The 25,263-nt window shown below is 35.4% G+C and overlaps 2 protein-coding genes across 4 annotated transcripts in view; both read right to left on the bottom strand.

Moving 5' to 3' along the window:
• The window catches only part of nectin4a (nectin cell adhesion molecule 4a), a 19,450-nt gene extending 3,228 nt beyond the window's left edge, over positions 1-16,222 (bottom strand). For 2 of the 3 annotated variants that reach the window (XM_016543134.1, XM_016543136.1), the window contains exons 1-10: positions 15,484-16,222; positions 11,151-11,363; positions 10,116-10,283; positions 8,490-8,768; positions 5,805-5,922; positions 3,062-3,213; positions 2,544-2,703; positions 2,349-2,424; positions 1,844-1,900; positions 1,499-1,672 (exon numbers count right to left, since the gene is read on the bottom strand). In XM_016543134.1, coding sequence (XP_016398620.1) covers positions 1,499-1,672; positions 1,844-1,900; positions 2,349-2,424; positions 2,544-2,703; positions 3,062-3,213; positions 5,805-5,922; positions 8,490-8,768; positions 10,116-10,283; positions 11,151-11,363; positions 15,484-15,532 — 1,446 coding nt within the window. In that variant the 5' untranslated portion in view covers positions 15,533-16,222. The remainder of the gene's footprint in view (positions 1-1,498; positions 1,673-1,843; positions 1,901-2,348; positions 2,425-2,543; positions 2,704-3,061; positions 3,214-5,804; positions 5,923-8,489; positions 8,769-10,115; positions 10,284-11,150; positions 11,364-15,483) is intronic. The other variant, XM_016543135.1, reaches the window with a different exon arrangement.
• A 1,835-nt stretch (positions 16,223-18,057) lies between these two features.
• trmt10a (tRNA methyltransferase 10A) lies at positions 18,058-22,575 on the bottom strand. The gene is made up of 9 exons (XM_016543075.1): positions 22,460-22,575; positions 20,581-20,782; positions 20,054-20,216; positions 19,775-19,846; positions 19,609-19,683; positions 19,005-19,154; positions 18,623-18,728; positions 18,232-18,520; positions 18,058-18,189 (listed from the first exon to the last, which is right to left on the bottom strand). The coding sequence occupies exons 2-8, from the start codon at positions 20,766-20,768 to the stop codon at positions 18,252-18,254; spliced, it is 1,023 nt and encodes a 340-aa protein (XP_016398561.1). The 5' UTR covers positions 20,769-20,782; positions 22,460-22,575; the 3' UTR covers positions 18,058-18,189; positions 18,232-18,251.
• Between the last annotated feature and the right edge of the window lie 2,688 nt (positions 22,576-25,263).

Here is a 25,263-nt window from a genome sequence, read left to right as displayed (position 1 = left end):
GTATTCAAAATACGGAACTATGGCAATGGATGTATTGTTTCCGACACGCGCTGTACGCGCTGTACCAATCACAACAGACTGGAGCATCTGACCAATCAGAGCAGAGCAGGCTCACGGAAAGGAATCTTTGAACTGCTTCGAACGAATCGTTTGAGAATCGCTGGAAAATGAGGTGATATTAAATGCATATTTTGAGAAAACAAAAGCGTTTTTTGACCTTGCATGCATGTAATCCTATTGTAGGAGACTCCCAAAACAATATTAGGAAACATAAAAATGGCATAATAGGGGCACTTTAACTGTGTTAGCATTACTAAACCGTTGAGAGTTACCTAAAGCTTTAAGAACTAGATTTATCAGATCATAAACAATAAAAAAGTGTTTTTATTAGAGTATTTGCATGGAATTTGGGGTAAAACCGTAGAAAGGTGTCATAAAATTAGGGTACATTTTGATTTTGTTACTAATTTTAAAGAAATAAAGGCACATTTTAGATAAACTGATTTAACATAAATAACTTAACAAATCATGAAAAGCAGCCAATTTTAACCATATAACAAATTTTTGGTGGGTGGATATTACCACAGTTTAACTGTAGAAACAGTAACTTCAACAATAAATGCCATTTTCTCATTTCATTTTTTTTTTCACTATTGCCTTGACTATTTTTGCCAAACTCAGAAATCCAACATTGGTCCAAAGTTGTAAGAATTGTAAGACAATTTTTTTGTTAAATCTAGACTACCATTCAAAAGGGCTTTGGGGTTGAAAGAAGCTGATAATTCTCACCAAGGCTGCATGTATATGATAAAAAATACAGTAAAAACAGTAATATTGTGAAATATTATTACAATAAAAAACGATATTTTAATATATATAATTTATTTCTGTGACGGCAAAGCTGAATTTTCAGCAGCCATTACTCCAGTCTTCAGTGTAATATGATCCTTCAGAAATCACTCTAATATTCTGTTTTGCTCAACATTTCTCATTATTATCAATGTTGTAACAGTTGTGCTGCTTCATATTTTTGTGGAAACCATGACACTTCTTTAATGAGTAGAAAAGCCAAAAGAATAAAATAACATGTGTCCTTGCTGAATAAAAGTATTACCGGTAATCAAAAAAAAAAGCTACTGACCTCAAGCTTTCGAACAGTAGTGTATGGGACATATAAATTTCCCAATAACTACAAACCAACATTTAGTCCCAAACTAGCTATCCCAGAGTTATTAAAAAACAATATTTAACAAGTAACATGGTTACAAAAATGCAAACCTTATATAAAATGAATTCAAGACAATTTTTTCTGATCTGAATGAACACCGTTTTCTTTAGGAAGGTTAAGCACCTTTATTCACGAACCATTTTTTGAAAAAAAAAACAAAAAAAACCCAGAAAACTATTTTGTGTTCTTTTTCAACAATTTGCAGCTCTATTTGTGAAAGTGGCAATATACATCAACCGCACAAGCAGCCTCATGAATCTTATCTCATACCTGTGACATGTTACTGTCCTGCTCATAAGACTCCATCATCAACCGAATGGATTCTCTTTCAGTTCTGTCCATGAGTTTTTCTCGACCTCTTCTGGACGTGTTATAAATTGCAGGGCGACCGAGTGAGTCCACCCCTCCCAGAGTGGAACGACTATCCCTGGAGCGAGGACGATCCTGTGAAAGTAAAAGTTTTGGGTTTTTAATGTAAAAACAAAACAAGCCTTATAATTGTGAAGATAATTAAGAATGTATTATATTGTGTATCATAACGAATAACTGCAGAGTGTGACTGGTAAATGTATAAAAGAGGTTTTTTGAAAACGGCATATGAAAAAATCGACCAACCAGTGAGGAGAAACTTGTGCGTATTGTCCCTTCAACTCTTAAAGGATTATTGTCGTCCTTTAAAAAGAAGACATAAATGGTAAAATGAGAGGGAGGGAGATTCAATATACAATAATATACATCCTTGTGTACATAATATATACAGTTGCCCCAAAAAGTAATTCGATACTTAAGCCATGTGTAAAAAATTTATGAATGTCATTACATTAGATAATGCCAAATAGATAACACAAGCAGTTCAAATAAAACATTTCATAAAATGTTTCTTATGCAGCAAATCAGCATATTAGAATGATTTCTGAAGGATCGTGTAACACTGAAGACTAACAAACTAACTATATTTCACAATATTATTATTTTTACTTTATTTTTGATCAAATAAATGCAGCATTGGTGGACATAAGAGACTTTGTTTAAACACATTTTAAAAATTGTACCGACCCCAAACCTTGGAATATCAATAAACAGTTTTTGTGTGTGTGTGTGTGTGTGTTTGTATTTTTACCGAGTATCTGTTTTCTGTGCTTCCTGAGTTGACCCTCCTAAACGAGGCTTGTCTTGATAGAGTGCTGATTTCCTCCCTTACAAAGACAGTGAGACAGAGACAGACTGAAGTACAGGTGTGCAGTACAGGAATTCTCATAATCACACCAGTCATGTAAATTATTCTATGTTCAGAAAGTAAGACAGATCTTCTTACTTTTTTGCATTCAGCTCTATAGCCAGTTGTTGATTTTTGCGCTTATAGTAGCGGTTTACTGAAATTATCACTATGATAAGAGTGACGACAATCACTGCAGCAACACCAGCAATAACAATAATCAGCATGTAGTTCACTGGTGTGGGACTCTGAGGCGACTCTGAAAGAAACATGCAACAAAACTTATGAATTACAATTGTATTCAATTACAACAGTTCTGTCATCATTTGTGTGCATGAGTCATACAGACTTCTTTATGGTGCTTTTGTTCTTTTAGAGAATGACTTTATGGAAAAGAGCAGCTTGTACATTCTGCCTAACATCTACTTTTCATTCCACACATCAATCATACAGGTTTGGAACGACATGAGGTTGAGTAAATAATGACAAAATCTTCATTTTTGGATGAACTATTCTTATAATTTGCTAGATTATGAAACACGCAGTTGCATATTATCTTCACTAGATGACAGCACGGTGCACTGCACTTCAACATGGGTGAAGGGTTTTATATACACCTGATATATTTATTAGAATCTCAGCTTTTCCAGATCCCACCAGATTGGTGGTGGTGCAGACATAAACTCCTTGATCTGTCAAGCTCAGGGGCCTGGAAAAGCGCAGCGTGCCACCATCTACAATCACACCCTCTGGTAGAGCTTTACCTTTCCTGTGTGAACAACGAAATATGATTCAATCCCACAATCAGAAACAGACATTGAAAACAACAGAATCTATAGTCTAGGATTCTACACATAAATAATTTATGCTTAATTATTTACTGAATATGTCCTTGATCTGTACCAAAACATGATCCTTCAGAAATCATTCTAATATGATCCTTCGATCATTCCAATATGCTGATTTGCTGCTCAAAAAACATTTATTATTATTATCAATGTTGAAAACAGCTTAATATTTTTGTGGAAACCACGATGCATTTTTTTTCAGGGTACTTTGAGATAAATAGAAATGTCAAAAGAATGGCATTTATTTGAAACAGAAATATTTTGTAACATTATAAATGTCTTTATGGTCACTTTTGACCAACAAAACGTGTCCTTGCTGAATAAAAGTATTCTTTTTTTTTTTTTAAGTGTTACTGACCCCAAACTGTACAAAAACAACAGAATCTATACTGTAGGATTCTGCACATAACAATTGATTTTTGGATTAATTATTTCATGAATATCAGCTTAAAATGTCCCTGATCTGTATCACTTTCAGTTCATTAGTGATTTTATCACAACATATTTTTTGTCCATACTATTGTCATAGTAGCACTGGTTAAAAAAAAAAAAATCTAAACTAATTTCATACAATGCTTTAAAGCAGTAGTTCTCAGTTGGTTTTGCATCAGGATCCAGTTTTTTATGTTGACAGCACAACAAAATCCGAAATTTAATGTAGTCTAGGTAGTTGTTTTGTTTTGTTTACCTTGCATAGTGCTTAAGAATGAGGGCTGCCAAAGCAAACTACCTATGTTGGCACCTGCCAGATTTTTAGTTTTAGTTCCGCCAAGCGCATTTCTCCCCCTTTTTAAAAGCTGATAAGCCTATTTATTTTTTAGCTATTATATGTTTCCGTAGACAATAAGAACTTTGTCCACAGCTTATACCAGGAACTATACATGTTTTTCATACAGCATGGCGCAATTTGCATGAGGACAGTGGTAAGACTCATCCGACAACACACATAAACACGCAGGCAAATTCTCCTGACACCATCGTCATAAATCCACTCATCTCCCCCTCACCAGCCTTTTCTCATCCCCCGCTCTCTCCCTCCGTGTGAAAATGCGCTCTGTCTGTTTGCCGTGCAAGTTGCAACACGACACCAGGCCACAGTTACTTCATTTACTTTGCATTCACACCGAGGAGCCAGAGAACAGGTTTCCCCACTCGAGGTGGAGAGGAGGAGAAAACCAGAGAATGTTTGTCTCAGGAATTGCGTGATCATCTAAATGTCCAAATGTCTACACCCCCTTAGTCACCCGTACTGAAAAATACCAAAAAAATAGGTGTGTAACTGTGACTAATTATTGTTCATGAATGCATTTCAATGACCTCTCAGTGTCAGTATTACTTCTTAAGATTCTACCTATCTGATAGAGTCGATTAAAAACTCACTCGTGAATTTAGGCCACAACCTTCTCGTCCACACCTAGAGATTACTCTGGCATGCTGATAGAGAAGCCAACCGAAACAGAATTAAACTGACATGACAGGCTTACAGGAAGATGAACAAACAAACAGATTGAGAGAGGCAGATAGACAGACAGTTTTACCTCATCCAGTTGAATTGCCGAGGTTCTGGATTTCCTTGACCGCTGCACTGTAGTGCGGCTCCTTGCATTTCAGCATACCAGTCATCCTCATAGCCGGATATCAATGCATTCGGAGGGTCTTTACAAACACATGAACACACACATAAAAAGATCTCACAATCAGGCTTGTCTAATTCACTTTTCAGCCTCTGGTTTGAACTTGTGATGAACTTCCCGTTTGACCAATAAGTTCACCTGATCCTTTTGTTGACACAGTACAAACTCTAATATTGGCATTATGAGACATGCATATGTTTGAATTAATAAAATGTTGTGCAACTGAATTAAACCCATATGACTTTCGCATGAGGACAGTGGTAAGACTCATCCGACAACACACATAAACACGCAGGCAAATTCTCCTGACACCATCGTCATAAATCCACTCATCTCCCCCTCACCAGCCTTTTCTCATCCCCCGCTCTCTCCCTCCGTGTGAAAATGCGCTCTGTCTGTTTGCCGTGCAAGTTGCAACACGACACCAGGCCACAGTTACTTCATTTACTTTGCATTCACACCGAGCAGCCAGAGAACAGGTTTCCCCACTCGAGGCAGAGAGGAGGAGAAAACCAGAGAATGTTTGTCTCGGGAATTGCGTGATCATCTAAATGTCCATGTCTACACACCCACTTAGTCACTCGTACTGAAAAATGCCGAAAAATAGGTGTGTGACTGTGACTAATTATTGTTCACAAATGCAAAAACAACTGTCGTGTATTTCAATGACCTCTCAGTGTCAGTATTACTTCTATCTGATAGAGTAGATAAAAAATTCACTCATGAATTTAGGCCACAACCTTCTCGTCCACACCTAGAGATTACTCTGGCATGCTGATAGAGAAGCCAACCGAAACAGAATTAAACTGACATGACAGGCTTACAGGAAGATGAACAAACAAACAGATTGAGAGAGGCAGATAGACAGACAGTTTTACCTCATCCAGTTGAATTGCCGAGGTTCTGGATTTCCTTGACCGCTGCACTGTAGTGCGGCTCCTTGCATTTCAGCATACCAGTCATCCTCATAGCCGGATATCAATGCATTCGGAGGGTCTTTACAAACACATGAACACACACATAAAAAGATCTCACAATCAGGCTTGTCTAATTCACTTTTCAGCCTCTGGTTTGAACTTGTGATGAACTTCCCGTTTGACCAATAAGTTCACCTGATCCTTTTGTTGACACAGTACAAACTCTAATATTGGCATTATGAGACATGTATATGTTTGAATTATAAAAAAAAATTGTGCAATTAAATTAAACCCATATGACTTTCTTTCCTCTGTGGAACACAAAAGGAGATACGCTGAAATTATGTACTGGTTGTTTTTTCAATGCAGTCATACAGAATGAGGACTGAAGCTTTCAAGCTTTAAAAATGACATAAAAGTACCATAGAATATCATAAAATGGTGCATATTATACGCAAGTCAAAAATTTGAAGTGAGGAACAGACAAACCAGATCTGTCCGATTTATGAATCATTCAGACTGATTTTGTGAGCTGAATGGATTGATTCATTGAAAAGTTCAGACTCAAAAGCACATTCTCAGACATCGTTAACCCTTTCATTATCTTGAGTTAGACTGATGTCCAGAGTTTCAATTTTAGGCTGTTCTTTACACAAAACTTTCAACTGCTTTTGCATCCTGTTTGATGTTTAAAAGCACCAGTTCTTTTTCATTGTACTTGAATGGGAGAAAAACAACAAGAAGAAGAACCAGGATATTCTTGAGAATGTTTCCATTTGAGTTCCACAGAAGTAAGAACGTCAAATGGGTTTCTAAAGACATGAAGGTGACTAAATGATGACTGAATTTTCATTCTTAGAGAACCAAAGTAAAGACATTATTATGACTGTAAAAGTAGTGAGGAATCAGAGAGAATAATAGTCATAGTATCGATTAAGACAATAAACAGATGTCCACCTGTCATAACACATCAGAGGGAAGTCACGTACAGTAAGTAGACATTAACAGGTGAAACAACAGTTTTGTCATATTTAAATTTCCCAAGCTGAGTAAACAGGAAAGGTGTTTTAGGTTTACATTATAAAATTCACAATTGTTTTCATGATTTCACAAGTTTTAGATTTGAAATTCACAATCATTCTGAGTCATATCCAGGCGGTGACTTATATAACTTGTTGTGGCTCTAATAAAACTTGTGGCGCAACAGTACATCAATCATACTGCAGTAAGGACAACATTAAAAATTATTTTGAAGGAATGTACTTTGGCAGCTTGTGTTTATAACTTGGCTTTGTGGTTTGACATCAAAATAATTCTTAAGGAGTGCCAAAATTAATTATAGATAAACTATAGCACTAAAGATTCATCGCCTATAAAAAGTACTTGCAGAAACCTACAAAAAAATATATAATTTAAGAAATGTCTTTAATATATTTATTTAAAACTAAAACACTGCACTCTAAAAAATGCTGGGTTATTTTTTTCTACACAACCACAGGGTTGAGGCTGTTGGGGCGTTTTTTCCAGTGTTGGGTAGTTTTTTTGTTACCCAGACGTTGGGTTAGTGGCAATCTAACTGACAGCTGAAACTATACACCCCTCCACCTCCTTCCGATGAAACAACCAGAGGATGCAGGCTGTTTGCATCCTCTTTACGAGAAAGCGGTTCTCAGCGCTTACTTGGCACCTAATTCTTCAGTGGAATAAAGGTCTGTACACGTTTTTATGTATATCTATAAATCTGTACTGTGCTGTAAAATGTTTTATTTTATGCAATGCAACATAAAGACACGAGATGTAACATAAACTGATTTTATTCATTATAATACTGAATTTAATTTATTTTGATGTTAAAATATGTTCTCTAATCTCAGTACTGTTTGTAGCGGTCCAAATTTTGAAGCAAAATAAAGTTCGTCCATCCATCATAAAAAAGTGTCCCACACGGCTCCAGGGGGTGAATAAAGGCATTCTGAAGTGAATCAATGCGTTTTTGTAAGAAAAAATATCCATATTTAAAACTTTATAAATGGTAATCTCTTTATTAACCCCCCCCCCCACATTCACTGCCATTATAAAGCTTGGATGAGCCAGGACATTTTTTAATATAACTCTGATTGTTTTCGTCTGAAAGAAGAAAGTCATCTACACCTAGGATGGCTTGAGGGTGAGCAAATCATGGGCTAATTTTCATTTTGGATGAACTATCCCTTTAACCAAATCTAACCAATTTCTGCCAAATAACCCAGAAATGGTTGTTTTTAACCTAACATTTTTTTTTAGTGTTCGAAATAAGAAATTATATTTTGAATAAGTGATTAATGATAATTAAGGACATATAATTCATCCTCTCCATCGTTTTTAGTAGTGAAAAGGTAATTATAAAAAATTATTATTACTATAATGGATTTTTTTTTATTAAAATGATATACTACTAAAAACATATTAAAAATACTGCATTGTACAAATAACAGTATTGTACTTAATTCAATTAACACCGAATTGAACAGGATGATATTGCTAGTGTTACATTTTTTATTTACAGTAATAAGAATTCGAGGGGAAAAGCATGTCACAAAAATGTGGAATTATGACCCAGACATTTCTGATATATATTTACAATAAGTGTGAGAGATTAGGACTCACAGTGTACTATAAGGTTATTGGAGATCCTCTCTGGGCCTTTTTGCGATGGATGCCAGACCAGACAGTCCAGCTTCTGCCCGTTCATGTTACGGAGAGGGTGGAGAGAAAACTGGATAGAGGCCACCTCACCATCTGAGCTACGGTTCTGACTCTGACCCGCGAGCTCTGTGTCCCAGGAGAGGCCTGCCATTGGCTTAGCCACCGAACGGCATACAGCGGCCGGACGGAATGACTGGCCCTCAACCAGGATGAAAGGTTGCAGGGATGTAATGGGTTTAGCTGTGAAATGAAATGACAAATACATAATAAATGGTCATTAAAAACATAATAAATAGGATTTAAACTTAACAATTAAGTACTGACAGTACAAACTGTATTTTTAAACTAAATTTTAGCAGATATTTCACCAGTGTCTAATTTATGACATTTTCTAAAGTGTGAAATGGACTTCCCTGTCTGCTTTCCTGTTTTTAACAGTCTGCTTGAACACAACCATAAACAATACTTCTGAAGGAGAAAGCAGTAGCTTTTATATGATCTTGTAATCGGAGCAACAATGAACACTTTCAGGTTAATACGTCCATCATCACTCCCATTGACGCAGACAATGCTTTTGTGTTATTCTGAGAACAATAACTGTATACATCAGAGCAGTGCTAGCTTTATGGTTAATGGGTTTTCTCTGTACATGTATGGGACGTTGAATGAAATGACAATGGTAATGTTAAAAAAAAATCAAAGGCTTACGTTATCCTTGTCCTGTATCACTGAGGGCTAAATCCTTTATCGCCAACTTCTGCAAAGTCACTGCATATACATAAGACTCGAATAAACTCTGTTGATTTTAAACCTAATCACTACGAAGAAGCTAAGGGGACATGGTGATGGAAAAAAATATGAGATGGGAGGAAAAATGACATTTCAACGCTTTTGCATTGTCTCGTAAAATTCTGTGATGTCACTTGAGGGAACAAAAAATTGGGAGAGAGAAAACCTTATTCAAGAAAGTTTTTTTTTTTACGTTGCAGCATTCCCACAAGAAAATTTACATTCACTTGCTAAACGTTTGTGTTCACATTTGCTTGCAAAAGCACTGAAATATAGTTTTTCCACCCACTTCTTAATACTTTCATGACAAACGTTTTGCACGCAAAGTTTCTCGTGGGAACACAAAAGTTAAGAGACTGATGGTGTCGCAGCAGTCTGTGGGCAGGTGTTAGTCAGACAACCTTTTCCTGTTTAAGTTGGAAGTTCTTGACCAAAATCAGATACAACGTCAACCAGAGTTTGTGCTGAAAATCAAAAGTGGTTTATAGTGACCTTCCAATGTGCTAATACAGGGGTGGCCAATGTCGGTCCTGGAGAGCCACAGTCCTGAAGAGTTTTGCTCCAACCTTGATAAAAACTCACCTGCCTGTAGCTTTCTAGTAACCCTTAGACCTTAATTAGCTTGTTCGTTTGTGTTCGATTAGGGTTGGAGCTGAACTCTGCAGGACTGTGGCTCTCCAGAACCAAGGCTGGCCACCCCTGTGCTAATATATGAAATATGAACAGTCACACAGAGTTTTGTATGACAAAAGTTTGCCGTCTTCTGTTTGCCCATGTAGCCCTGATTAATGTACTCACTCCACACTGTGACCAAAATCTCTGTCTCAAAGTTTCCAGTGGGGAAGGTGGCGACTTTGCAGATGTATTTGCCCTCATCTGCAGAACGTGTGCCCATAATAATCAGAGCAGAGTCTGTTATTGGGTCGCTGGTTGCAAACCGAACACGCCCCGAGTATGCAGGGTTTTCTGTGAGAGAGAAACAGAATGAAATGTGACATGTGACAGTAAGATTTGGTTTCTGACCATTTTTGTGAAGCATAAAAAAAAAGAATCATGCAAAAAACAAAACTTGTAAATAAACATGAAGTTTGTTTCTCAAAGAAATGAAAATTAAGAAGAAATATTAAAGATTCTGCACTAATGGTTCCTGCATGAAAAATTCTTTGCATGTTTCTTTACAAAAGTGAACTGAAAAAAAAAAACATCTGCTTAATGATTCATTGAAAATGAATGCAAGACGAGAAATGAAAGCAAGAACTGAATCAATTGTACAGTACAAGTATAGTTACACTACCAGATTCAAGGAAGAGCCAAAAATCTGATTAAATCCTGCAGAATAACATATTTGAAATGACTCCGAGTTCCCTATAAAGGATATTGTTTGAAGTCCACAATGTAAAAAAATATGGTATAGGATTTAGTTTGAAACCGTTCTTACTCAGAAATAGTGATTAAACTTCAAAATAATTACAAAGAAATGGAAAGTAACACTTTAAATTAAACATGAAATTCTGAAGTCAAAAAATCTTTTTTTTTTTTTTACAGTGTATATTACTTGGACCCCTGTTCACAGAGAGGTCTTTTAAAGCTTTTACTGTCATATTTTGAAATAAAAACATTAACCAATGTACACATTGATGCATCATTATACCCATGGCAATAACAACGCAGAATGTGTTCATTTATTGGTAAAAGGGTGTTTTGGAAATGCAAGGTTTTCTTTGGTGATAACAATATTAGTAAAATGAAAGAACAATAACATTCTGAAAAATATGTAACAAATTAAGTTTTGATATCTGTAAAGTAAAAGACAAAGAAAAAAGTTTGTTTTACCTGTCTGGCCTTCACTGAAATGAGCAGTGATAATCTGCTCTTCACCTCCATTTGAGTTTTCTCGAATCCACATCACCTGCACCACCTTAATCTCACTGTTGGATACATTGAATCGACAGGGTAAACGAGTTTCCTCCTCTGCCACAGACTGCAGAGCCCAGGGGGACTCAGAGGGCTCTTGAAATTGTTCTTGTTCTCCACTTACACAGGCTGCTGAAAGAGAGAGCAAAGAGAGAGAAAATGGTTTTAATCAAATAAAGTAATAAGCCACTCGAGATGCGTTTTTAATATGGTGGCAAAAGCAATATGATAAAAGAAATAAATTCTATTGGATGAGCTGTGCTGGAAGTTGTTTGTAAAATCAGAAAGCACATCTTTTGAATTCTATATTAATGTGGCAACCATAAACAGTGGAATGATTGGTGGATTGGTAGTTATACTATGTGTATTTTATTTGTAATATTTTATATTATACATAATATTACAGTGCCTTGCGAAAGTATTCATACCCCTTCATTTTTTTCACGTTTTGTTATGTTGCTGCCATGTTAAACTGCTTTAAATTACTTTTTTTTTTTTTACTTTTTTTTACACTCCATGCACCATAATTGTAAAACAAAAACCAGAAATGATAAAAACTAAAATTATTCCATTGCATAAGTATTCATACTCTTATCTGGGACAGTTGAAATTTAGCTCAGGAGCATTCAAATTGCTTGTAGATGTTACTACACTTCAAGTGAAGTTAAACTGTGGCAAATTCAATTGAATGGGTATTATTTGGAAAGGCACACCCGTCTTAATAAAAGAATAGCTGATAATGCATATTAGAGCAAAAATCAAGCACTGAGGCAAAAGAACTGCCTGTAGAGCTCAGAAAGAGGTTTGCACAAAAAAGACTTGAGACTGTAAAGGTTCTTCAGCTAAATATTTAGTTAAGGGTATGAATACTTATGCAATGTACTTATTTCAGTTTTCAGTAATTTAAAGCAGTTTAACATAAGGCAGCAACATAAAATGTGAAAAAAATGACGGGGTATAAATACTTTCGCAAGGCACTGTATATATATGTAATTATTTATTCAATATTAGTTCCGTTTCCTTTGCAGTTTTATTATAGGCAGTATTATTAAAAGAATAGTTCACCCAAAAATGAACATTTGCTTACAATTTACTCAACCACTGGCAATCCAAGATGTAGATGAGTTTGTTTCTTCATGGGAACAGATTTGGAGAAATGTAGCATTACATCACTCTCTCACCAGTGGATCCTCTGCAGTGAATGGGTGCCGTCAGAATGAGAGTCCAAACAGCTGATAAAAACACCACAATAATCCACAAGTAATCCACACCACTCCAGCCCATCAATTAACATCTTGTGAAGTGAAAAGCTGCGTGTTTCAACTAAATTCATTATGTAGTTTTAACTTCAAACCGTTGTTTCCGACTAAAATATGAGTCCTCTATCCATAATATTACTTTCTTTAATGAAAAACTTGTCGTCTGAATCAGGAGAGAAATATGCACAGATCAAGAACTGTTTACAAGCAAAAAGATTCTGAAACAGTTCTAAACAAATTTACTGGCGGATTTTGATGTGGGAGGACACAGGGAATGGACTTTTTCACTGGAGAAAGTATTATAATGGATTATGGACTTAATTTTGACCAGAAGTGACTGTTTAATGATGGATTTGTTTCTCAGAAACATGCTGCTTTTCACGTCACGAGACGTTATTTCGTGGATTGGAGTCGTGTGGATTATTGTAATTTTTTTTATCAGTTGTTTGGACTCTCATTCTGACGGCACCCATTCACTGCAGAGGATCCACTGGTGAGCAAGTGATGTAAAGCTAAATCTGTTCCAATGAAGAAACAAACTCATCAACATCTTGGGTGGCCTGAGTGTCAGCAAATTTAACCTTTAACAACTAAAACAACATCACCAAATTAGTCGTGCAACTTAAAACTGCATAGAACTAATAAACTACTTGTTACGCTATTGCATTATTTATTTATTATTATATATTTTTTTACAATGTATAGCTCTGATTTGCATTTAGTGTTGGGAAAAATTCACCACAGCAAGTTCTTTGTAGCGCTCATAGCTGTGGCATCACAAACTAAATAGCAAGATGTGGCCACAAGTTAAAGGGCCAGACCAAAAAAAAATTCTAGGCCATCTCATGAATATATATCACACAGCCTAAAGTGGTTTAAGCAGTACTTTAAAAAAAAATAGAAATAGCACCTTTAAAAGAAATATACCTGTATGAAATATACCAGCAGTAAAAGGAAAGAGGTCATCTGTTACCTTCAGCACGGTGGTAACATGAACCTTTCATTTTTCATCACTCTATTGAACTGGCACAGAGAACAGAGGGGCGAAGCAGACAGGGGAATAGATATGGATAACAAAATAAAAGAAAGGAAGAGGGGTGAGAGACAAACAGGTGTCTGGAAGAGCATTTGTGGACAATAGTTAGATATGCTGCTCAACTCGTTATGTCTCAGGGCTAATTACTTTTTGGAGGCAGACATGCATAAGCAAACTTTGAAATTCAAAGTGCATACATGCAAAGTTGAGTGAATATAAGCTGAACTAATAAATTTACATTTAAATACAAAAATGAAATATATATTTTATTAAAATGATATAATAAAATTGAAACATTATATAAATTCTATAAATAAAATGCAAACTGGCATTTGCAATTTAACCAACAATTATAATATATTATAAAAAATAAATGCATAAAAAATTTCAGACAAATATTGCATACTTTAAGTTGATTAGGCTCATATATGAATAAGAAATATATTATGTTTATTGTTATTTGCAGTAACAAATAAGTTGCAGAAATCAGTCACAAACTATTAATGGGACTCTCTGCCTGCACCTTTCAAGTGCTTTGGGAACACAGTTCAGGGCAGTGAGTCACTCTATCTCTAGATTTAACTTTATGTCAGTAACCCAGATCCTTGACCATAAGGCTGCGGCAGTCAATTGTCCAGTTTGCAAAGACTGGAGGATTACATCAATGAACCGTAAAGACAAGCCTCTCAAACATAAGCTTGTTGACACATTTCTGGCATAGATCCTTTGTCACTGTGTCACACAACATTATTTATCCCAGTATGTTCCTGAGTCAACATCCTTGAGGACTGTCATTTGTTGCCTAATCCTAGCGCTAAAATCATGGGACAATAATTGCATAAATAGATCTAATTGGTATGACTAATATTTTTACTAATATTCATACTCTTTAACTTAATATGTAATAGGTGCTTTATATAATACACTGAAAAAAATGCCTCTGAAACAATTTTTACTCAGAAATTGCTATAGTTTATTTATATGCTATATAGTTCTCATTTGATGGCTTTCTAAAGAATAACAACGGTATTTGCTGGCAATATAAGTCATTTAATGTATTTTTGGATAATTTGTTTTATTTTTGTCTTAACAGCCAATATTCTCTAGCAACCATGTAGATCACAAAATATTTTTGCATATGTATATAATGGCATTAAAATCAACAACAATAGTTTGTTTGTATTGGTGTAGGCTATAATGACAATTTAGTCATTCTGGTATCAAAAAGCAGAAGCAAAACAATTAAAAACAGATCGTCCCTGGTTGGAGCGTCAGAAAATAATGACCAAAATATCACGTATAAATAGAAATACATTATGTTCATTGTTATTTGCAGTTCAATATCCAGGGTTGGAAGATCGGTCATCTATTAACAGTACAGGACTGCCTGTCTGGAGAAACTGAACTTTAAACACCTTACAATTATTAAAAACTATAATAATGGTGAATATATCAGTCTCAAATCTCAAAATAACTGTTTGACTGGATATCAAACTAATGTTGTTCTAGGACCAGCAGAGGATGCTGATACAGGAAAATGTCTTAATGTATAGAAATCACGTTATATCATGCACTCAGACCCACTGACCGTGCATTAACACACATCTCTATGAATAGCTCATACACCGGCAAAAACACTAAAAAATGTAAGTTACGTTGAATACTCCCTCAAATTCATCACGCCTTTTATTCTCACAACTTCATCAACCCATGAAACACTCCTTAAGACGCATAAGACAGTGTGTGTGTGTGTGTATGTGTGTATGAGTAGGGAGCGCCTGTCTGTCACTGATTCACACTCAGTTTGTCATCAGAACCAGTTCTTCCTGTAATATTAGACAACCGTAAACGTGTTGTGAAGCTCTTTTCCTAAACTCTTAACCCCAAATCCTGCAACATGTTTTAAAATGTTTCCAATTACACTAGCAATGTATCCATTATATATAAAATGTCTCACCTGAGTTCCAGATGATCAACGCAGCAAGAATATATGAAACTGTCTTCATCGTCCACCAGTTCAGACTTTCAGCTGAGCCCAGGTTATCAGTTTGGCGATCTCAATGTGATGGTCATTATTAATATACCAAATGAGTGTCCCTCTCAAGAGCTAGTTGTATTCCCAATCAATCCAATCGATCATAGATGTCAGTCAGGAGATGTTGGAGAAGAGGAGACTCCCATGGGCTATGAAGAAGCTCAGGTGGTGGAGATCCAGCGCAGAAAAACGAAATCACTCTGCGTTCAGAATCAACATCTGAGATATATCGATTAATTCATTTGAAGTACAAAAAATAAGAAGGAATCGACATCAATAAATACAATGTTTATGTATTATATCCAGAAAAGTGAACGGATCTCCAGTGCGCAAGTCCTCAAGGGAGCGCACAAAAAAAAATGTACTCCAGTTTATTGCGTTTTCGTATTATTTTAAGATCTACGACATGTTGAGAAAAAAAAACGAAGTATTTCCATTATTCTTCCGACGTTCGGGTTGAAATTGCGTGAAAATGCTCTGAGAAGAAAATTTCTTACAGACACCTGTTGGAAAAGGCAGCTCTCCACATGTTGTTACGCGCTCTGCTGAACTCAACTTTCCAGTTTTTAATCCGGGTGTTTCTTCCCAATCTGATGATTCAATCTAGCTACTGGTTTAATATTCTGTAATTGCTTAATCGTTTGAGATCTTTAATGGTCGATTTCACTTTAAGTTTTTTTTCTGCCATAATGTTTTAGTGAAAAAACAAGTTTATTCTGAAAAAGACACCAGTGACTTGTTATTTCCCCTGGATAAAACCAAAAAAAGCAAACAAACAATACGGAATGCTAAAATAAAGTTGTGAAGGAATCCTATTTTAATTTCTTCTCAAATTTAGAACAAATAATTATACGAATGAAAATGGTCTGATAAATTCATACAAAGTCTTTCAGAACATAGATAACAATTTGACTTATGATTAAAACGATATTTAAAGATCTTTTAGAATAATAATTAAAAAAAAGTCTTACAGCCCACTTTGTGATTTGCTTTAACTATCCAGTATCCAGACATTATTCCAATATATGTGGTCTTCTGTTAAAGATTTCCCAATATCCAATGAGATCCTGCTGGATAAACTACAAAACATATCTGTATCTGGATTAATTAATTTTTGCAAGTGTGGTGACATAATTAGCATGTGTATGAAAGCTACATGAATCTACCTAACGTACCATATCTGGTTGCATTCTTGGCCTAAAGGAAAGAGAGCACCAAAAACTGTAAACCAGTTCTCCCTCCTGAAAACAGTTAAAAGCCTCAGGCACTTTTACCGAGTTCAACGGAATAAAAAGTGTTCCAAACGAGGGTTTGAGCTGAAAAAGACAGTTATTCACGCTGAGGAAAGCTCTCACTGTGATGAGCATTTCTGTCTATGATGCTTTGAATGTCCAAAAATTGTATTAATGTTGAGTCTTTAATTTTTTTAAAAATTGAAATAAATTTAATACTAATAAAAACAGTTGAGATCCAACTCAATTTTGCTGTATTATACTAAATTTATTTCTCAATAAACAAATTGTTCAAAAAAATAAATAAAAACAGTCTGTGATGCTGTGCTGATATTGTGAACTTGAAAGGGAAGGAAAAAATTATTTTAAAAGAGAACCAAGATATATTGTGAAAATATTTAAAGAGATAAAACTGAACCAAGAATAGTAAGAGATATTTCTATGAGACCTCATGACTTTCAACTTTTCATTTTATCAAACTTATATTATGCTTTATGAAATCGGGTGTAGGTGTATAGTGACATCTAGGGGACAATTTGAGTAGTTTTCAAACACAATGCAAAACTTCAAAAACAGAAACACTAGCGTGATTTACAATACACTAATCAATATTTTAACAGTTAACTCTACATTAACGTGTACATTTAGGCCTATTATCGGATATAATTTTTTGATGCAGATTATCAGAATACTAATAATAGATAAAATACAATATGTAGACCATCACTTCATCCACATGTATTAAGATCTAAGGTAAGATCTAAATGTCTGAGACTGAGAAGGAATATTCTTCATAAAATTTGCTTAAAAACATCAGCATCTCAAATACATGTGATATTTCATTAATCTGAAAATAAAACTGAACATACATATGACAGCAACAAATGATAAAACTACTTAAGATCAAGTTTTGCCCTGTTTTCTCTCTTACTGGAATCTGAGTTTTATGTACCTCCCTTTTGCTCTCTGATTGGTCCTTTGTGTCTTTTTCTTTTCTGAGATTGGATGGTTTACATCGGAGTCTTGCTGTGTCCGAGCTTGTTCTCTTGGCCCACAGGTACAAATCCCACTGTGGCAGAACAGCAAAAAAACAGCTAATATGCAGAGTCTGTTTCTTAGTTAGTCAAAAAAAAAAAAATTGCAATGAATGAAAAAGAAAACAAAAATCGTTATAAATTAAAAATAAAATTAAAAAAATAAGATCTATACATTACTGTTTGTTTTTTATGTTTTTAACTGGAAATAGCTATAAAAAAAAGGGGGGGGGTTATTTCTCTTTTATATTTATTTTTGTTTTCTTTTTTCGTGAAATTTGTTTCAACAAAAACACCTTCAAATACAAACCTTTGCATGAAGCATTTCAAACATTGAGACATTTTTTAATTAAAAAGAAAAACATCAGAACACAACCAATTAAAAAATGCCAAAAAGAAGAAACCGCTTAAATATTACACATCTCTACGCTGTGTTTCGCTCACTGGAATCTGACTGAATTAGCACAGGTTTGTGTTCTTCCTGTTTGCTTTCTGATTGGTCCTTTGAGTCCGTTCGCTTTTCTGAGATTGGGTGTTCTGTGTCCGAGTCTTCATCAGAGTCTTCCTCGTCATTGCCCTCTCCGAGCTTGTTCTCTTGGCCCACTGGCACAGCTCCCTTCCTCTGTGGCAGAACGGTAAAGAAAGCTTCCTGCCAGTCTCGTTTCTCCAGGAATGCTAGAATGATCTCAAAAACTGCAGCAAGGGGGGAAATGATTGGTTAATTTCTACCAGGAAACTTAGTGCATTACAGAAGAATGGATATCTAGAGAGAGAATCGATGGAAGAGAATCTCACCGTGATTGACAGCCAGCACCTTGCGGCTATTCATCTTGACAAAACTGCCCAGCGGAAGCTGAGCATGAGCAATGCCAAGCTCTTGGGCGCGATCAAATGTGATTCCCTGTAACAGAGCATTTGAATTCCCCAAAACCAAGAGCTTTGGTGAAGCTTTTAATGACCTCAAGGTAAAAGTAAAAAACTGTCCACAAGTGTCACGCTATATTAAGCTCAGAATAAAATCTTTATCTCCTTGCAGGCAGGGTAATATTACCTTATTTACCCGTAAAAAGTACACATTAATACCTTTTAAAATTGTTTCTCCCCAGTGACAGTGTTGTCTTTTTTTTACAAAGAGTGTAGGGTAAATTTCCTCTTTTAGTTCTAATAAGTCACTCACCTTATGGTGGTTGTGGTCCACCAGACCTCCAATCACATAGGCTTTGGCCTCATCCAGTTCTTGCAGCACATTGGGTGAATCAGAGGTGAGGTAGACAAGGTCCTCCTTCTTCAGGATTTCATCAAACGCATCAGGCTTGAAATGGACATCCTACACCACATTGAAATTTAGATGAGATGTCTTAAAGGCACTGCTTTCCATGATCCAACATTCATACCTCAAATATACTCATTCTAGCGCTGCAAACTTTGTCATTATGAATCATGATTTGTGCAGAACTAATGAGTTTTCTTGTGTGTGTGACAGACGGGCTGAACAATGCACAAAACATTGGCAACACAAAAGCATAGGAAGAGTTTTAAGCATTGACTAAACGTCAGTCTTGAAAACGCAAGTTGCAGATATGCATTTTGTACACACAACCCAAAAATATACAGTATGATTTGTTTATTTAAACAAAAAAATTATTTGATTGTTTTGTCTTGCTAAAAAACAACAGTTTCACAACAGCAAATCACATTTACTGTCAGATGACATTAAAAACGTGAACAAAACGATAAATATTTGTAATATTTATTATTAGTAGTATAATTTCCCATCATACCTTCCAGTTGACCCAGCCTTTGTTAATTTCGTCCATGACTTGCTTTAACTGACCGCCATGACTTGTAAGATAAAACTGAGGATGTGAAATGGCTGTGTTAAATAAACGCTCACCTTTAAATTTGATCTTAAAGATCTCATTATATCTATTTGAAGGAAATACTTGCCTGTACAGGATGTAGTGTGCGTCTGTTCTCAGCATAGCACCTCTGAATCTGCTTGTGAAGTTTCTTTACATCCTACACATAATGAAACCAAAAATGTAAGCCTGATTCAATTCAGTGATTGAACTTTAAAGAAGGAATTCTGTGTTTAAGTGAGTCACACATTTGATTCTGCAAACACTGCTATGCATCATACAAATGTATTCATTTATTAAAATGATGCCTTTTACTGAAGTTGATGTTATTATAATGGCCACCAAAAAGCGCTGGGCTTCATCTTACCTTGAGCACCATGAGGTTATCAAAGCTGCAGTCTATGACCAGCCTGAGAGAGCTGGGCTCTGCCGACCTGCGCAAACGCTTCTTTCCTGTCCACTCCACTCCATCTTCAGCCTGCGCTTGTCTCTCCAGTTTCCTCTGCTGTTTTCTCTCTTTACGCTTCTGTCTTTACATAAAACAAGGAACAGTTAAAGCTCCTAATAAATAAAATACTATCTAAAACAGAAACAAAAATTATATATATAAAAAAAAATGTGTTATTGAAAATGTTTATTATTGAAACGTCGCTAAAATAAAACAAAAGATAAATATTGCCTGAAAAACTCATTAGAAATGTTGCCTTGGTAACTAACTGAAATAAAAGTGGAAGTACTACAGCTAAAACTGAAATAAAAATAAATATAAACTAGATATTATACAGAAATATTACAAAAAAAATTAAAAATGAAAAATATAAAAATAAAAGCACATTAAAAATATTAATAAATACAATAATATTATATAAATAATAGTAAAATTACACAGCTTACTTGCGAAGTTCTCTCTGTTCTTCCCATTGTTGATTCTTGAGAAGTTTCTTCCTTTGTCTTTTAGACAGTGTTTCAGTTTCTCCAGTCTGTACGGTCTCGTTTTCATCCTTTGCAGATTCATTTTCACTGTTTGCACATTCATGGCTGCTCTCCTGCACAGCAGGTGTATCGGCCATATCGGTGGCCATTTAATGTGAAGATCCTGGAGCAGCAACAACAAAACAAATGTTAATAGATCTTTTTTTTTATTTTTTAAATCCAACATATTTGGATATTTCCATTACGATTGCGGAAAAATGACTGACCATTCAATTCAAATTCATAATTTATTTGGGCTTGAAAAAGATGATAAATTGATGATAAATGATAAATTAAATTAGTTTTGATGCAATTTGAGGGGGAGATGCTTAAACGCTTTTTTTTCAGGAGCCTTATAATAGTAGGTAAGCAGATTTTAATAAAGGATAATAACATGTAATTGCAGAACTTCTTAAAAAAGTGACGTGACATGTGGCATGTGGCCAAGTATGGTGACCCATACTTGGAATTAGTGCTCTGCATTTATCCCATCCAAAGTGCACACACACAGCAGTGAACACACACACCGTGAATACACACCCGGAGCAGTGGGCAGCCATTTATGCTGCGGCGCCCGGGGAAAAAGGCACAATATGTAAGATTTTTTTTATTAAAATATCCAAAAACCACTAGAATAGTGTTATATATTTTGCTGACTTGTGTACTTACATTATCCCAAATGTTTCGAAGAATGTTTAAATCCAGAGAAATAAGCAATTTTAACTAGTGACACGGACCGTTTCCATAGCGTCATTCTGTCGCCTGCTAATTACGTCATAACCCCTCGATTTCCGTTTTTGTTTTGTAGAAAACTGGAAACACCAAAGACACTTTAATATGTTGTGCGTTTTATTAGACCGGTGACGACCGCACAGAGTAGCATTATAACAGAACTTTCAAACGTATCTAGTATGATAAAACAGCGCTGCTTTACCCCACATACGCACAACCAGAAGGAGCGGAAGCGGTCGACTGTGGCATAATAAAAGTTTCGATGCTTTCGAGCCGTGTGTCGCGCTCATTCAGCGGCCTCGTTTTTGCATCATTCTACTACGTTAATAAATCATTAGCTCATCCATGAACATGATTTCTGCCTGAGTCCCGTTGGATTGCATCGGCTGTGGGGATGAAGACCACAACTCCCATGATTCCACACTCAGTCACTGCGTCATCAAACTACGCCTTTGCCTCTTTGTTTATTTTGAATACGCGCCCTCTAGCGGAGAAAATTACATATTGTGCCTTTAAGTGAATGGTTCAATTTCCTAGTATACACGCAAATGGGGACACTGGTCAGTGAGTGAATCTTTAAAGAGAACCGATTCAAAAGATTCGAGTCACTTAAATGAATCCGCATTCACTACTCAAACAAACAAATGAATGGCTACACACCGATCAAAACAAACACACACACACACCGTTGGATCAATTTTCGACACAATTTGCAGTCACTATATGCGCGTTTAATCACGATTCTGATGCCTAGAAAAGCTTTCTCCCAAAGGCAGCAGCTCACAACCTTAATGTCACTCTTCCCTGCAGTATGAGTTCTGACAGGTGTTTTGTTGTATCAAGGTATTACTTTCATATTATTTAACATGTAAACCAGGTTAACGTAAGATAACTAACGGTTACATTTCAGTAAGTTCACAAATATCAGCTGTTTTCAGAGTCTTTCTATCAAAATAACGCAAAAACAAAGGGGACCTTTAAACGAGCATTTCGACATACGCTTTAAAATGGCTCATATAATAATGATAACTGCGAATAGCAAAATTACAAATGTGAAAGAGTAAAGTACCTCTAAACTGCTCTTTGCAGTAGCGCTTTCATCTCATGGGCTCACGTACGCTGCGTCATTTAAAAGCGACTCGTTCAGCGTGGGAGCGTCAACAGTTCGCCATGTTGGTGAGGGCAAGTGAGGACATTCAGGAAATAGAAATCTCCGTAATCCTTTTTACGTTTTTCTGGGCGGAAAAAAAGAATGGCCTAATGAATCTGCCATATGGTGTGAATAATCATATATCGTATATTCTATATATAAAATACACTTATTTCACACTGATCAATAACTTTAATGTATATAAAAATATTATCCAACAAGATTTATTCAAAAGAGAAATAAAGCATCCAGGGTGAAATATTTTAACTGTGAGATATGAATTGTATGATGTTAAACTATACAGATTTTCTAAGGGAAATGCTTTATAATGCTAAAAATATCCCCTTTAAAATTCTAAAGAGAATTATTTATGACAAAACAGGGTTGGTGTTAACCATAATTCATAAAGTAACAATAGTTATGCAAACTAATGCAAATATAGCTTTCTGTGCTGTTCTTAAACACAAATATGATATGGTACAGTATGTGTGACTGTTCACAGCATGGCTTGCAAAATACCCTCCCAACATATAATGTCACACCAGATTATGTTTCATGCACAGGTGGCCTAACTGAAATATTCTGCCATCCTCATAGCATTGCCACATGGTAACAGTGGCAGAAAAAAGGCTACAAAAGTTATCATGAAATTTGTGTGCACATGTCCTTCAAAAACCTCAGAATTAGCATTTTTAATTTAATATAATTAAAAATATTTTTTTAAATGTAATTTAATGTTCAAATGTAATTTATTACATTTAATGTAATTTTTAAATGTAATGTAATTATTAAATTTAATTTGTACATTTAATTTAATAAGGAGTAAACAAAAAAAATCTCTGTCTTTGCAGTTATTTGCAGTTATTTAGTTTATAGTTTGTTTAACCTGCTACTGCTGTGGTCTACAAGAAAACCAAAAGTAAAATTTTAATGAGAAGATCTAAAAATGTGTTCATAGAAAATAATATAAAAACTTTAGTGAATTAAAGTGATAAAACAGACATTTGTCTTAATTCAGAGCACTGCTGTTAGAGCATGTCTCTTGAGTAGAGTTACCACTAATATGGAAGACCTTTAACTTGACTATCACCTTTCACATTAGCACTCTGCAACACATATTAGCATATGGATTTGATGCTTCCCATATATTAATTCTCCTGATCACAGGCACTTTATATAGACTTTCAAATATATTGCTGTCAGGGATCTTAAACGGAGCTCTTAATATGTTTCTGAGATTCACTATGGATGGTAAAAATATTCTGTATACAGATAGACAGTGTTGGCAAACAGTCTTAGGAGTGGTTTGCCAGAGCCATTCTTTTAATGCCATTATGCTTAGTAACAGCAACTGATATAGGCTGTAAACAACGCCCACCTGCAGCACTCAGTGGAAAATTAGCAAATTCTATTTAAAAAATTGCGTGTCTATTCAGGTGGTCTTTACATGTTTATTGGACAAGAAGCATTCTCAAAGAATAAATAAATAAAAATACAAGGAAGAAACAGCAACAAAATGATGATATCAAGAACATGTTTTTTATTTTTCCTGTAATGTCAAATCACATAACATTATTTTCTTTGTTAACATTATTTCCTTTGTTTAGAATGTCAGTCTTTATTCTTTCTAAGACGCTATAATGCGTATTCTCATCCAATATGTCGCCGATCCATCTTCACACATACTTCTAACCACTGCAACTTAACTTTGTCATCATTTCAGTCTCATTTAAACATTATTTATCAAGAGTAGCTCTTAAAACGGTGATTGCTTATAATTAAACAATGGCCATTACAGGAACATTCAGCTTTCAAATGTCGTTTTATGACATCAAGTGACTCCTAGATCATCACTAGGAGCTCTTTTAACATCTTTTGCACAGACCAAACAAAACCAACATAGAGCACATACCAAACAAAAACATTTTCACATGTTTATGCTGTTGTGTTTCACAGATTTATTAAAAAAAAAAAAAAACCTTTAAGTAAACTTAGCCTTGTCAGTTAATTTAAATGCGCTGAATGATTTTCTTATTAATCTGAAGACAACGCCACACCAAACTTTCGCAATGTCAGCTTAACGGACTGGCCAGCAGCTCCAACAGCTGAAATAATGAATTAATTTACAAGTATAATATAACGTGAGTTATTAAAACAAGCTATGTGCATCATAAAAGATTAAACAGAGGATCCAAATGTATTGCCTCTGTTATTAAAAGGTTCAGAATAATGTCAGTTATAGAAATTGTTGAAAGATTTGAAAATATAACGCAGCCTCTTAATGCAGTGTCCAATATGTGGGATCGATTTAATTTCAGTTCAATCAATTCTAAATACAAGTACTCAGATTATTCTGCGTTTCCGCGTTCGTCACTTCTGAGCGGCGCATGCGCAACGCCAACCTCATATGTCATGCGCCCGGAACTGCTTCTGTTTACAAAAGTGAGCGCAACCTAGATTAAATTGATTATTACGTTTTGAATATGGATATTTTTCTTACAAAAACGCATCGATTCGCTACAGGAGGACTTTGTTCACCCCCCGGAGCCGTGTGAGACACTATTTTTTTTTTATGGATGGGCGCTTTTTATTTCACTTGTTTTGAACTGAAGCATGCAACACCCGCCGAGTGGCATTAAACAGCTTGAAAGATCAAAGACAACTTTTAATACAACTCTGACTGGATTCGTCTGAAAGAAGAAAGTCATAAACACCTAGGATGC

The sequence above is a fragment of the Sinocyclocheilus rhinocerous genome, unplaced genomic scaffold (assembly GCF_001515625.1).
Source record: "Sinocyclocheilus rhinocerous isolate Xijiao unplaced genomic scaffold, SAMN03320098_v1.1 scaffold1841, whole genome shotgun sequence".
NCBI lineage: Eukaryota > Metazoa > Chordata > Actinopteri > Cypriniformes > Cyprinidae > Sinocyclocheilus > Sinocyclocheilus rhinocerous.
Note: the sequence above shows the minus strand (reverse complement) of the source record. Positions and strands in the feature narration are given on the sequence as shown.